At 51.3% G+C, this 12,435-nt stretch overlaps 1 protein-coding gene across 2 annotated transcripts in view; it reads right to left on the reverse strand.

The window, feature by feature from the left end:
• Positions 1–999: 999 nt before the first annotated feature.
• Positions 1,000–12,435, reverse strand: part of DYNC2I1 (dynein 2 intermediate chain 1) — a 37,286-nt gene continuing 25,850 nt past the window's right edge. For both annotated transcript variants that reach the window (XM_049715185.1, XM_049715184.1), the window contains 9 exons: positions 12,004–12,166; positions 9,270–9,383; positions 9,111–9,172; positions 8,682–8,733; positions 7,559–7,619; positions 4,749–4,848; positions 4,477–4,608; positions 3,427–3,650; positions 1,000–1,674 (listed from right to left, as the gene is read on the reverse strand). In XM_049715185.1, coding sequence (XP_049571142.1) covers positions 1,500–1,674; positions 3,427–3,650; positions 4,477–4,608; positions 4,749–4,848; positions 7,559–7,619; positions 8,682–8,733; positions 9,111–9,172; positions 9,270–9,383; positions 12,004–12,166 — 1,083 coding nt within the window. In that variant the 3' untranslated portion in view covers positions 1,000–1,499. The remainder of the gene's footprint in view (positions 1,675–3,426; positions 3,651–4,476; positions 4,609–4,748; positions 4,849–7,558; positions 7,620–8,681; positions 8,734–9,110; positions 9,173–9,269; positions 9,384–12,003; positions 12,167–12,435) is intronic.

Raw genomic sequence — 12,435 nt, forward strand, 5'->3', positions numbered from 1 at the left:
GTGGAGCTGGCCTTGCGGGAGGCTGCTACTGACCCGGGCAGTGGAGCGGACTCCGGGGCTCCGGGGCGGGTCCCGGTCTCTGGGGGGAGAGGGGGGCGGGGAGCTGGATGCGGGGCTGGGGAGCGTCGCCTGCACGGGGCTCGCCCTCTCTGGCCTCTGCTTTGCACTGTTCACTTCCACCCGTTTCAGACTCTGTTGGTTCCCTGGGAATTGACACGACACGACACTCTCGTTTGCTGTTTCCCGGGACCGGTCGCGCGGAAGGAGCAAAGGCCTCGGCGGGCGGGTCCGCGTGTCCCGAGGACGGAGCCCAAACCTGGGTGGAGGAGACCCTGGACTGGACCCGCGAGAAACCCCCGGGGAGCCGCTGGGGTGGGGGGCTGCCGTGAGGGGCTCCCACGAAGGTCACCCACGGGAGGCACCCACTGGACACCGTCCAGGTGAGCGCCCGGACCCCCGACACCGCCCGACCCCTCTTCACCCCGCAGCGCTGGGTACGAGGCGTGCCGGGCGTCGAGCTCCAGTGGCGCAGGAGGCGAGCGCAGGGGGCCCGCATGGACCCCACGGTGGGCCGTGAAGGCCCGACGCCTCCGTGCCCGCAGGTCGCGTCGCCCGGGTCCTGGTCCTTGGCGGGATCTGGGCAGCGCCGCAGTTCTGAGGTGTAGGCAGGGCGCAGCAGCCTAAGAGGACGATGGGAAGTTTAGGGATTCATGAGAAAGTCGGTGAACAGCGCTGGGTGCTGGCCTGCTGAGGGTGCCCCAGGCCCTAGGAGCCTGACTGTTCTCTGCCTGGTCCCAGTTCTGGGGTGAAACCGTCCCATCGCTGGCAAAGCAGCAGCCACATGTGGCCCAGAGAGAACAAACCTGCCCCCGGCACTGAATGCTCACCTGTCACTGTGTCAGTAACACTGGGTGTAGGCAAAGGCCGTCACCCCAGAATTCTCCTGCCCTTAAATACCTATAACTGTACAATTAAGAGAATTTATATATTTGCATCATCTTTAGACAAAACTAATTTTTAATAATAAAGCATAGTACAAATGTGTCTGAACAGACATCCCAACATTACCAGCAGAAGTCCAACAAAGTATTAAAGAAACACAGGTGGGAGGTCATTTCAGCAGAGTCAGTCCTTTAATTTAAACCTGTGAATATGTCATTTTACGTATGACTAAGAAAACTGTTCATTAAATACATTTTTATTTGGATTGTTTAAAAATCTAGTAATAAATGTTACAATATTTTAAAGCTGCTCTGAAAATCAGTAGAAATATTCTTGGAAAAGAGCATCCTACCTGGCTCTCTGTTGCCTTTGAAGTTCAGTATACACTAAAATGTCTGCTGTTTCCATTCAAAAATAGTAATTTATTTATGGCATATTGAAGTGACATTCTTGAAAAATGAACTCTGGACAGACACATGCCTTCTATCTACACGAATGTACACCCATCAGCTGTAACATCGGGGTCACCACACGGCTTCCTCGCGGCGTCCCACGACCTACAGGGCTTCCCGCAGCAGCAGCCGCAGCCTCTGCAGCTCGTCGCCCACCGGGGCCACCCACTCCCGCCGCAAGTACTGGACGTCCACGTCGCCTGAGGCTCTGGCCAGCACCAGGGCCAGGAAGCCACTGCGGGTCTTCTCTGCTTCACCCACGACAGTCATGGCCACCAGCCTGAAATCGAGAAGCACACGCCGCGTGATCCCGAGTCTCCGGATTACCCACCTTCCCAGGGGGGAGCAGGAAGAGGAGAAACGCTGGAAACACAGGGGGGAGGAGCTCCTTGGCATCAGCCTGGGGATAACTTTGGATCTGGCTCCAAAAGCAAAGGCAACAGAAGCAAACAGGTGGGACTACGAAGCAGCTTCTGCACAGCAAAAGAAACCAGAAACAAAATGAAAGGGCAACCCACAGAATGGAAGAAAGTATTTGCCAATCATACATCTGTTAGGGGGTTAATAACCAAAACATAAAGATCTCATACAACTCAATAGCCAAAAAACCAAGCAATCCAATTACAAAATGGGCAGAAGATCTAAATAGAAATTTTTCCAAAGAAGACACACAGATGGCCAACAGACGAGTGAAAAGATGCTCAACATCATTAATCACCAGGGAAATGCAAATCAAAACCACAATGAGCTATCACCTCACACCTGTCAGAATGGTCATCATCAAAAAGATAAGAAATAACAAATGCTGGAGAGGGTGTGGAGAAAAGGGAGCCCTCCTGCACTGCTGGTGGGAATGTAAATTGGTGCAGACACAGTGGAGAACAGTGTGGAGGTTTCTCAAGAATTAAAAATAGAGCCAACATACAATCCAGCAATTCCACTCCTGGGTATTTATCCAAAGAAAATGAAGCCACTATCTCGAAGAGATATCTGCACTCCCATGTCCAGTGCAGCATTATCCACAAGAGCCAAGACAATCCAGCAATTCCACTCCTGGGTATTTATCCAAAGAAAATGAAGCCACTATCTCAAAGAGATATCTGCACTCCCATGTCCAGTGCAGCATTATTCAGAAGAGCCAAGACATAGAAACAACCTAAGTGTCCATCAAGGGATGAATGGATAAAGAATATGTTTTGTGTATATATATATATATATGTGTGTGTGTGTGTGTGTATGTGTGTGTGTGTATATATATATATATATATATATATATCTCCAAATACATGTGGAATATTTTTCAGCCATAAAAAAGGAAATCCATTTGTGACAACATGGATGGACCTTGAGGGCATTATGCTAAGTGAATAAGTTAGACAGAGAAGGACAAACACCGTGTGATCTCACTTCTGTGTGAAACCCCACCTCCCCCTGCACACATACACACACAAAACAGGCTCACGGAGAACAGCCTGGTGGTTGCCAAAGGAAGGGGGTGGGGCATGGACCAAACGGGCAAAGGGGTACAAGCTTCCAGTTACAAAATGAACAAGCCATGGGACGCAGTGTACACATGGCAACTATGGTTAATAACACTGTATTGCATATTTGAAAGTTGATGAGAGTAAATATTAAAAGTTCTCATCACAAGATAAAACTTCTGGAACTATGTAAGGTGACAGACGTATCATAAGACAATATATACAAACTTCACATCATTATGTTGTGCACCTGAAACCAATATGTTTTACATCAATTATACCTCAATATAAATAAATAAATAAACGATAGATAATATAATTCTTTGATCCTTAGACTATTTTGGACTAAATATGAAACAAACACACTTTAAAGTGGTTTTTTAAGATCTTACTCAAATATATAAATATAAAACTAATATTTAAATTTAAATATAAATAACCATACTTTAAAGTGTGGTGGCCTTATACATAAATCAAGTAAGAAAGACCATCAGTGATGCTTCTGCAAAAAAACACCTAGGAGGGCTCATCCTGAGTTTCATCAGACTTACCTGTCTGGATAGACGGGCTGTTTGGCGACAGGACCCAAATCGCTCTCTAGGAGGTCCCAAATATACACACAAGATGTGTCGTCCTGGACCAGGAACACAGCCGGTCTCGTCGAGGACCACTGCAGGCCAATGACGGCGCGGCCGTGGGTGCTCTCGTCCCACTGCAGGAGCGCGTGCTCGGCCGTCAGCTGGTGCAGCCTGATGCTCCCGTCAGAACAGCCGGCCTGGGGGAGGCGGGGAAACCTTATCACAGTTCTTTTCTCTTTTTTACTCAAGCTCAGTAGCCAAGGAAAATTTTCAGAACATCAGCTTTTTTTGTTGTACAGCAAAAATATTTGGTTTATATTTTGTTTTCCAAACATAAAATCGTAACATTAAATCTTGTCCTCACAAATCACGAAGGTGAGCGTTTGGAGATTCTGATACACTTTGTACCCCCTGCCCCTCCCCAAAAGGGCTAATAATCGGCGAGTTCAGTGAACATATAAATAGGTGTTTATTTTTATCAAAGCTGAATATTGCTGATTGAAGCATAGGACATTAAGATTGGCAAGACGGACATCTTTTTTTAAAAATCACGTACGTTTGCACATATAATATGGCTTTACATTCCTTTTGGATTGAAATTTCCATAAAACAAAACTCAGCTGGCCTAGTTAAAGACTAAATTTTTAGCCTAGGAAAAGGAAACAATTCCTTTTTACTCAATATATTTAATTCTTCACATATTTAATCTTTCAAAAAAAGCAGAGGCAAGATACAGCAATCACGAAAGCTCCTAAAGTAAATGAACCGATTTATGCATAACAAGGCCAGGTGCCCACTGCCGGGAGGGTGGACGGGACCCTGGGCCAGCCGGGGACTAGGGTGTGCGTGCGACGCCGGGTGGGTGGTGAGTAGATGGAGACCAGAGGAGATCTCGATGTCGTGTCCTGTACACAAGCACTTCTGACTGCCCAGGTCTTGGGACTTCAGGGGACCAGACCCGAGCGCTGTGGATCCCAGCAGACGCTGCGAAAGAATCGGTGCTTAAAAAACAGGCGTTCTTACCAGGAATATCGGTTCTCCAAACGGTGAAAAGTCAATCACGTTCACCTTCACTGGCCTCATGCCCTGCTGCTGGGGCCTGAACAACCTGGGAGACACTCTCATGTCTTGTCTGGTGCCATGGCTGATGAGGCCCTGAAGGGAGAGTAAGGGGGGAACCAGGCGGGGTAAAGCTCGTATTCTTGAAACAATTTAATCAACATTCTGATTAAAGCAAACAGTAAGTTTATTTCCAACAAAAATACTTACGGAATGAAATCTAGACCGTTACTCACCGTGTCTGTGCCAACAACAAAGCGATTAGAGTCTGAAGGCAGAAATTTAACGCTCAGTGTCTGTGTGGAGCCCCAAAACTCATAACCTTTATGGGAAAGGCTGGAAAACAGCAAAGATGAACAGATGGGCAGTCTTGAAACTGTCAGGGCGGAAGTGACACTTAACACCGTCACCTGCCATCTGCCACTGGACGCGCTTCTAGTTCCTTTTCCCTTCGGTTACCATATGCTCTGCACAGTTCCTTCAGCCCGTCCTCTTGCTCTTTCTTCTACTGTCTAAGCCACTCTTTCATTCGCAGACTTAAATTTCAGAGACACCAGTTCCATTTCTAGAAATGTCTTTCTGATCGCACAATGAGAGACATACCCTGGTGGGTGTCCCTCACATGGCAGCGTCGTGACCCTCCCCATGAGCCTGGCCATGGACATGCCCCCCACAGGCAGCTGTCCCAGTGCTGACAGCCCCCAGGCACTAGTCTGCCCCACACTCGCTCCTCAGCTGCGGACCCCTGACCGCACCCCGACTCGGCTTCTGGGATTCTCCCGCTGGAGAGGCAGTGCGTCCCAGGGTCCCAGGCAGCGGTCAGCTGCAGCTCGCTGCCCAGCAGGCCTGACACATCCCTGGTCCCCACGGGAGCCAGCTCCCAGCCCCACCACCGCCCAAAAGCCTGCAGGCTGACTTGAAGCTCCACCCTTATTCTGGCACTTTCCCCCTTTTTTAAAAGACTGTATTTAGTGTGCTGTTGGTTTTCTACCTTGCACAGCGTTTGTACTGTAACAACCAGGGCCCAGGGCTGCTCCTGCCGGGCTGCCCCAGTCCCGGGTCGGGGATCTGGCCCCTCAGTCTCTCCCCTCTCTTCTTACCTCCAGCCGAGATCCCCGCCTCGGGGCCCGCTGCCCTGGTCACCTCCACGCTGGGCCGACCAGGTCCCGCCCGTCCCGCCCTTCCCACCCCCAGGCCCCCTCCTCCCCCCTGGTCCTCAGCTGCACGGTGCCCCTCAGCTGAGCTGGACACCTGGGCGAGAGGCAGGCTCTCCCCGGTTCCTGGAGCCAGCCGGCCACCAGGTGTGCTCAATCCCACCCTTGACTGAGCCCAGCCCTCCGTCCCCACGAGTGCCGCCTGGTTCAGGCTCTCATCTCGGATCTCCAACCACCCCCACAGCAGCTCCTGAAGCTCTCCCCGAGTCCCCTCCTCTGTTCCAAGCTTACACTGCTGCCAAGTTCATGGTTCTAAACTGCAAACAAGACACACCCCTCCTTATGTAGAGTTCCGAGAAGAGTCCCCGTCACCCTCGAGAGAACTGTCTGAACCCTCGGCGCAGCGGACCCTCCTGAGGGTCAGGCCACCGACTCTACCCTTCTCCAGACAGCAAACCTACTGGCAGGTCTGAAACCGTCGGCGTCTTCATGCCTCTGGGCTCCCTCTGCCCGGGGCAGGCTCCCTGACTCTCATCTCAGCCCCCGTCCCATGGCCGTCCCTCCTCCGAGCCCCCACTCAGCATGGCTCCCCCCAGCACCTCACGCGTGTGCTGAGCCACGGGGATGAGGAGACGTGCCACCAGGCCACTCTCAGGGGAGGCCTTGCTGCCCCAGGGGCCAGGGGCACTTCACCCAAGGTCCCCCTCCTCCCCGGAATGCCCGTGTTCGGGGCCGAGGGAGGGAGGCTCAGGCCTGGCAGGGGGGCTCTGGAGAGCAGCTCCTGCTGAGCCCCTGGGCCAGGCAGCTGCCGGGGGGCCTGCCTCTCAGCCCAGCCCCCTCGCCGCCACCCCTGCCGGACACCGACCCCAAGGCTGCAGTGGCTACTGGACACTTGTCTGCACTTAAGGGCCCTCCCTGAGGGAAGAGGCACCACAAGGCAGCCGGTAGAACACACGCCACTCGGCAAGTGTGCGGACACGGTCTGGACAGATGTTTGTTACACCCGGACCTGGGGGAGGCAGTGCCACGCATTTAGCGGGGAAAACCCAACATCAGCTACGGGTGACACTTTCCTTTAAAAAGCGTATGGTTAAGTACAGGAGAAACTTATAGTTAAAAGATAAATGCAATGCATGGTATGAAGTGATGCGGCCATAACGGAGATGAGAATGGTCTCACAGAAATTCAGTGGGCCGTCAGGGGGCCACCCGTGGTGGGGTCTGCAGTGTATTAGATGGGTTTTTTCAGCGTAACTCACTCCTTGTCATAATTACACTGAAATCAACAGCAGGTGATTTACAATCATGAAGCATGTATGAATTCACTGATACAACCCAGAGGTGTTCTGTCTGATGAGGAAAAGTCAGGTTAATATCAAAGCGTTTTCCAGGGTAAATCACAGGCTGATAGCTAGGCCCTGACTGCGGTGAAAAGATGAGAAAAGACATCTTCGGGAAATAAATTAACATGAAATATATAAATACCACAAACAATATTCATACATCTAAGATTTTTACATCATATTAAGTTATTTGAGTAAAAACAGAAACCGAATTTCTGAATAAAACTTTCATACCAATGCTTCCAGTTCCTGAAACTTGTCTATTTAACTTCAGGGTTGTATTAAAACTGGATGAAAAAGAGTCAAATCGTACCAATTCATAAGATAGAAAATATTTTAATCAAAGAAAAATGTTAGCTCTATACCTGGCAATTGCATTTATTACTTTGATTCATTAATAATAAACTAAGTAGCAAATAAACTATTTAGCAAAAATACAGTGGGGGAAGTTAGGGTTCTTCAGTGCCAGCCTGGCCATGCCTTACTACCTAACACTATTTCCTCCTGTGGGAAACAGGGCTTTGTGAGCAGGGATGCGGCACAGACCTACCTGTCGCTCAGCTGAATCGCGGCACTGTGCACCAACTTTATCCTCCCTCCAGGTAGTAAACCTACAAACAGAGAAACCAGAAATAAATGCACCTCGTAAGACAAGTTAACCAAAATCCAATTACATTTGCCTGGGATTATTTTTCATTGCTTCAATATCTGTGTTAGGAAATAATATAAAAATGCAGATTGATGAAGAGTGTTCTGTCCCTCACGCAGGGGAGGTTCCTGCAATTGCCTTAGGATATGAATTAAGAATTTGCATTTCAGGGCCTTAGGGGAAGAGCGTTGGTGGAATCAATATCAAAAAGCCTTTACATTTTTAGATTTGATTTAAAAAGGGAAGTACACTTAAGCAAGAAAAGAAAAAAAATCAATATTTAACAAACTGCCAATTCCCCACAGAAACCCTGTCCTGTAAACATCCTCCCGCGCTGGTTTCAGCTCGCCATGCAGGTGCGGAGGCCCCCTCCGGCCCCTCTAGCCCCGTCCGCCCCGCCTGGTGTCCCACACCCACGGCAGCCCCTGCTCACAGGGAGCAGAGCGGATGCTGCACGAAGACGAGGCTGAGAAGAGAGGCCCCTCAGGACGGTTTCCACCGCATCCTTTCTCCAGGAGAGGGGGGTCCACAGCACCGGCCCCTCCTCATTACAAGAAGTCAGAGTGACTCTGCTCCTATTTTCTGGCTGGCTCTACGGGGGTGCCCCCGGCCCAAACAAGGTGAAGGGGCCGGTCATTAAATAAGCGGCTGGAGCTGCTGAGGAAGTGCAGGCGGGCTGCCCCTCGGTGCCCCAGCCCAGGGCATTGGGACAGCAAACTGCCGGCCGCAGAGCCCCCCCACCCCCGGTGGCTCCAGTCTCAGAGGTCTTGGGGGTCACACACACCCAGGCCTTAGACACCGAGTCTCGGGGACGCCCTCAGGGAGCACAGAGCAGATGACACACACGGGCCTCCCGTGACAAGGGCATCAGGGGCCTGGTCAACAGCCGACAGGTTATAAAATACACAACTTAATCTTCATTTTCCATGCAGCTAATCACTGATTCTTCAAAGCGGTTATCGGTATCTTTAATCTTTATTGATTTTAGCAACCGTTGATTAAACTGTTTTTATTTAATAGTTACCTAAGTCACTTACTGCACCTGCAGTATCTGCTTTTGCTAATTCAACCACCACCTGAAATAGAACACTGAAGATGAGTATCAGCACGCGTAATAATCGTGAAACAGTCTAAGCAAAGCGAGCTCTGATTAAGGCACTAAAAATTTAATTGCTCCAGAAAAAAGACTAGCGTTTAAAAGTTATAAATTCCCTTCTTCGACCTGTTCCTCTACACTCTGTGACCGGTCAATGCCCTGTGCATCCTCCGGCCCTGACACTGCTCCCCTTTCACTCCCACAGGCATTCCCAGCAAGCCCGTCTCGTCCTGGTTTCCCTGCCGTAGCTGACTGCATGGTCGCCCCTGCTCCGCACACATCTCCCCCTGCCACCCCGACCACAGAGCACCGACCACCACGCAAACCCTGGGGTGAGCGCTCGCACGTCCGACTCACCCACACGTTGAGAACCCCACTCTCGTCCAAGGAAGCGACGTGGAAGGACAGGCCTGCTGGCTCTAGTGAAGACAGAACCGGGGAAGCACCGGCTCATAACCAGGAAACCACATCTCACAACTTGAGCTCAGGATTTTATGGAAGTGAAGGGTCACATACCTTCTTGAGTAGAAAACGGTGAAAGCACACAGCTCTGTCTTTTGCAGACAGACCCTGCGATGGATTCTATTGCCTGGAGGGGACTGCGGTGGTTTACAGACGTCAGGACACCATCTGGGGATGAAAAGCACAGGCATCACATGCACGTAGTGAGTCGTGGAATACAGTTAACATTGTGCAGGGACAGGCACATCTTCCCAAAGCACAAGGCCACGCGGACCACAGGGAAAGGACACGTGCCATGGCTCTCAGCATCACCGAGGAGCAGAGGCCACAGACCTCGTCACACTGTGAGAGGCGGGCCCTGTGTCTGCACGACGGCAGGTACAAGGATGGACAGAGCGGGTTGGGGGCTCTCCACGGCAAGAGGGAGTCGCAGAGACAGAGCAGAAGCTGGGGCCTCCCCGGCTGCGGGGGAACGGGGGTCTCACAGCCAGAGCAGCACAGGGAACGGGGAGTAGGGAGACTCGGGAGCTGCAGGCTCACCACCCCCACCAAGAGCAGCACCTTTAAAGAAACGACACCTCACGGTCCAATGGAACAGAGCTCCTCTGACCTGGCATATCCACCTACAAAATGTCCAGGAGTAGAAAAGAACAGACAAACTCCACACAAAGCTACCGAAGGAACTCGAGAGAAAATGCAAATGAAAGCATTTCAACCCAAGAAAATTCCCCTCCAAAAAGTAAGCATGAAACAGAAGACCAAAATCCAGCACTCCAAACTACATCACATCTCTTCAAAAATACATTTGGAAATGTATTTAAAGCACGTAAACAAACAAAAACACCTGGAATCAGAAACCCAGAACAAAAATGGATTAAAAAAACGTCAAAAAAGAAAATGAGAGTTGGGGCTGAACTCAGGAAAGAAACTGAAGAAAAAGACAAAACGGTCTCAGGATGAAGAATAAGTGACAGGGTTTCAGATTCAATGAACTTGAGGGAGGCCAGCTGAGGAAGGGGTGTCCTCTGGACCTGAGGTTACTGAAACTTCGCAGCTTTTAATGACAATGTTTAGATGGCAAAAGAAAACGAAGGCAGCATGTTAATGGAGTAATTAAGTTTAAAAACTTAAGAGTTTTAGTGTTTTGAACACGGTGGTGAATTCAAAGTTTAATTAGTAATATCAGCAGCAGTTAGAGAACACACATTCTTAAAAGATATCTTTTCTAACAGCATCAAACCCATAAGGTACCTATAAACTCATACATTCTCAATAGTGGCAATTTCACCCCCAAAGCGGCAAAAATTGGTTGTTGGGAGACAAAAGAAACCTTGCCCTTTTATGTATAAAACACAGATGTACTCAGAGAACGTATAGAGATACGCAGTATATGTGTGGCGCTCCAGGCAGGGGCGATCAGGCTCCTTGGCGAAGAGGAGGCACACCCAACACGCCTGACACAGGACTGCGTCCAGAGCATACAAGGCCTCGGAACAACGCAACAGTAAGAAGCAACAAATCAATTTACAAATGCGTGAAAGACCTAAACACACCCCACTGAAGACAGACGGCAAATAAGCACCTGGAGACGCTCCGCATCCCACGTCCTCAGGGAAACACAAAACAAAACCTCGAGACACACTCGCACCCACCAGAAGGGCAGGAAGTCTGCCGGCCCCACGGGTGAGGACGTTCAGCCCGTGGCGCCTGGGGTGCAGGCTCCAGTCCTGACCGCCAGCCACGGGAATTAACCAGGAGCCCGCCCACCAGCCGGCGCAAAAACCCACGTGGTGCCCAGCAGAGGACCCTGCCCAGAGAAGGAGGGGTGACTTTCTGAGCCCCGCACAGCCGTGACCGCAGGCACATCTCCCGAAGGGACGGAGGCCAGGCTTGAAGGTCTGGGCCCTGCAGGGTCCCATCATTTGCCTTCTGAGAAGGTAAAACTACAGAGAAAAAGCCGACCCTGGGAACCATGAGGACGGGGAGACGCAGAGCCAGCTGTGTGTTGGGCGGCGGGGTGGGGGTGTCCCTGGGCAGGAACAGGGAGAAGGACGGTGAGAGACGGTCAGGTCTGAGTGCAGGCCCTGCCCCGAGGTCACTGTGCTCGTGGACGAGCCTCCCACCCCTGAGCACTGGCAGGTGGGCAGAGACGGGTGCTGAACAGGTCACGTCCACAAAGCACTGAGAGAAAACCCCGGAACACAAGTGCCTACGCAGGGGCGGGCAGGGTGGGGTGGTGGTCGTGCTTGTCCTTGTTTGTGGTTGTGGTTGTGGTTGTGATTGGCTGTGGCTGGAATTGTAATTGTGGTTGTGGTTGTGGTTATGGCTGTAGTTGGCTGTGGTTGGAATTTTAATTGTGGTTGTGGTTGTGGTTGGTTGTGGCAGCAGCCGCATTGGCATGAAGTATTCACAGGAGTCTGACTACGGGTCCTGGCAGCTCCAGTGGTTCTGGTTCCTTTTGACCCCTGAGAGACCACTACTTCTCTCCTTCAGCCTCCAGTGGGGCTGTCTGAGCCACAGGAGCGCACACACCAACGCACTTCAGACTGATTTAAAACCGGGCGTCATCTCACTGAGGACCTGAAGTCCCCAGAGCTAACAGGACAGAGCGCTCCCATCACCACTGCCGCTGCCCGAGTAGCTGCCGGAAGGAGGCTGTTTCTCCTGTTTATCACAGGTCTCTTTTGCTCTTAGGTCAGAGCCGTCCTCTGGATGACCTGCATGAACGATGCAAAGGGATCTCACGGCTGCTCCGGAAGACCCTGGGCTGGCGGGCAGTGTCACTGACCGGTGGAAAAGGTTGCGGTCCTGAACGTCCAGAAGCACCCGCTCAGCTTCACGTAACGATGGATCCTGGCATCTTCCCTCAGATCCCACACGACCACCGAGCCGTGCACGGTCCCAGCAAACAGCAAGAAGGCTTTAAAGGGGCTAAAGCAGCAGCACGTGACCTAGAAGGATGCACAGAAAGCCGGAGCTGACACGTGGAGGCACCGGTGCCCGTGGACCTTCCACCTGGAAGCCGAGCGCGTCTGCCTGTCGTCTCCCCGGGTGACGGGAGGGATGGCGGCTGCGGGGCGTGGCCACGGTGCCTCCGTCCAGCCCCATCAGGTGGCCCAGAAGGGCTGATCCCTCTTCTGCCATTTCATTTTCATCCTGCATCACAGTAAGTTGTTGTTTTCAAGCCCCCAAAACTGATACCCATAAAGGTTATCCTTCT

The sequence above is a fragment of the Orcinus orca genome, chromosome 9, assembly GCF_937001465.1.
Source record: "Orcinus orca chromosome 9, mOrcOrc1.1, whole genome shotgun sequence".
Lineage (NCBI taxonomy): Eukaryota > Metazoa > Chordata > Mammalia > Artiodactyla > Delphinidae > Orcinus > Orcinus orca.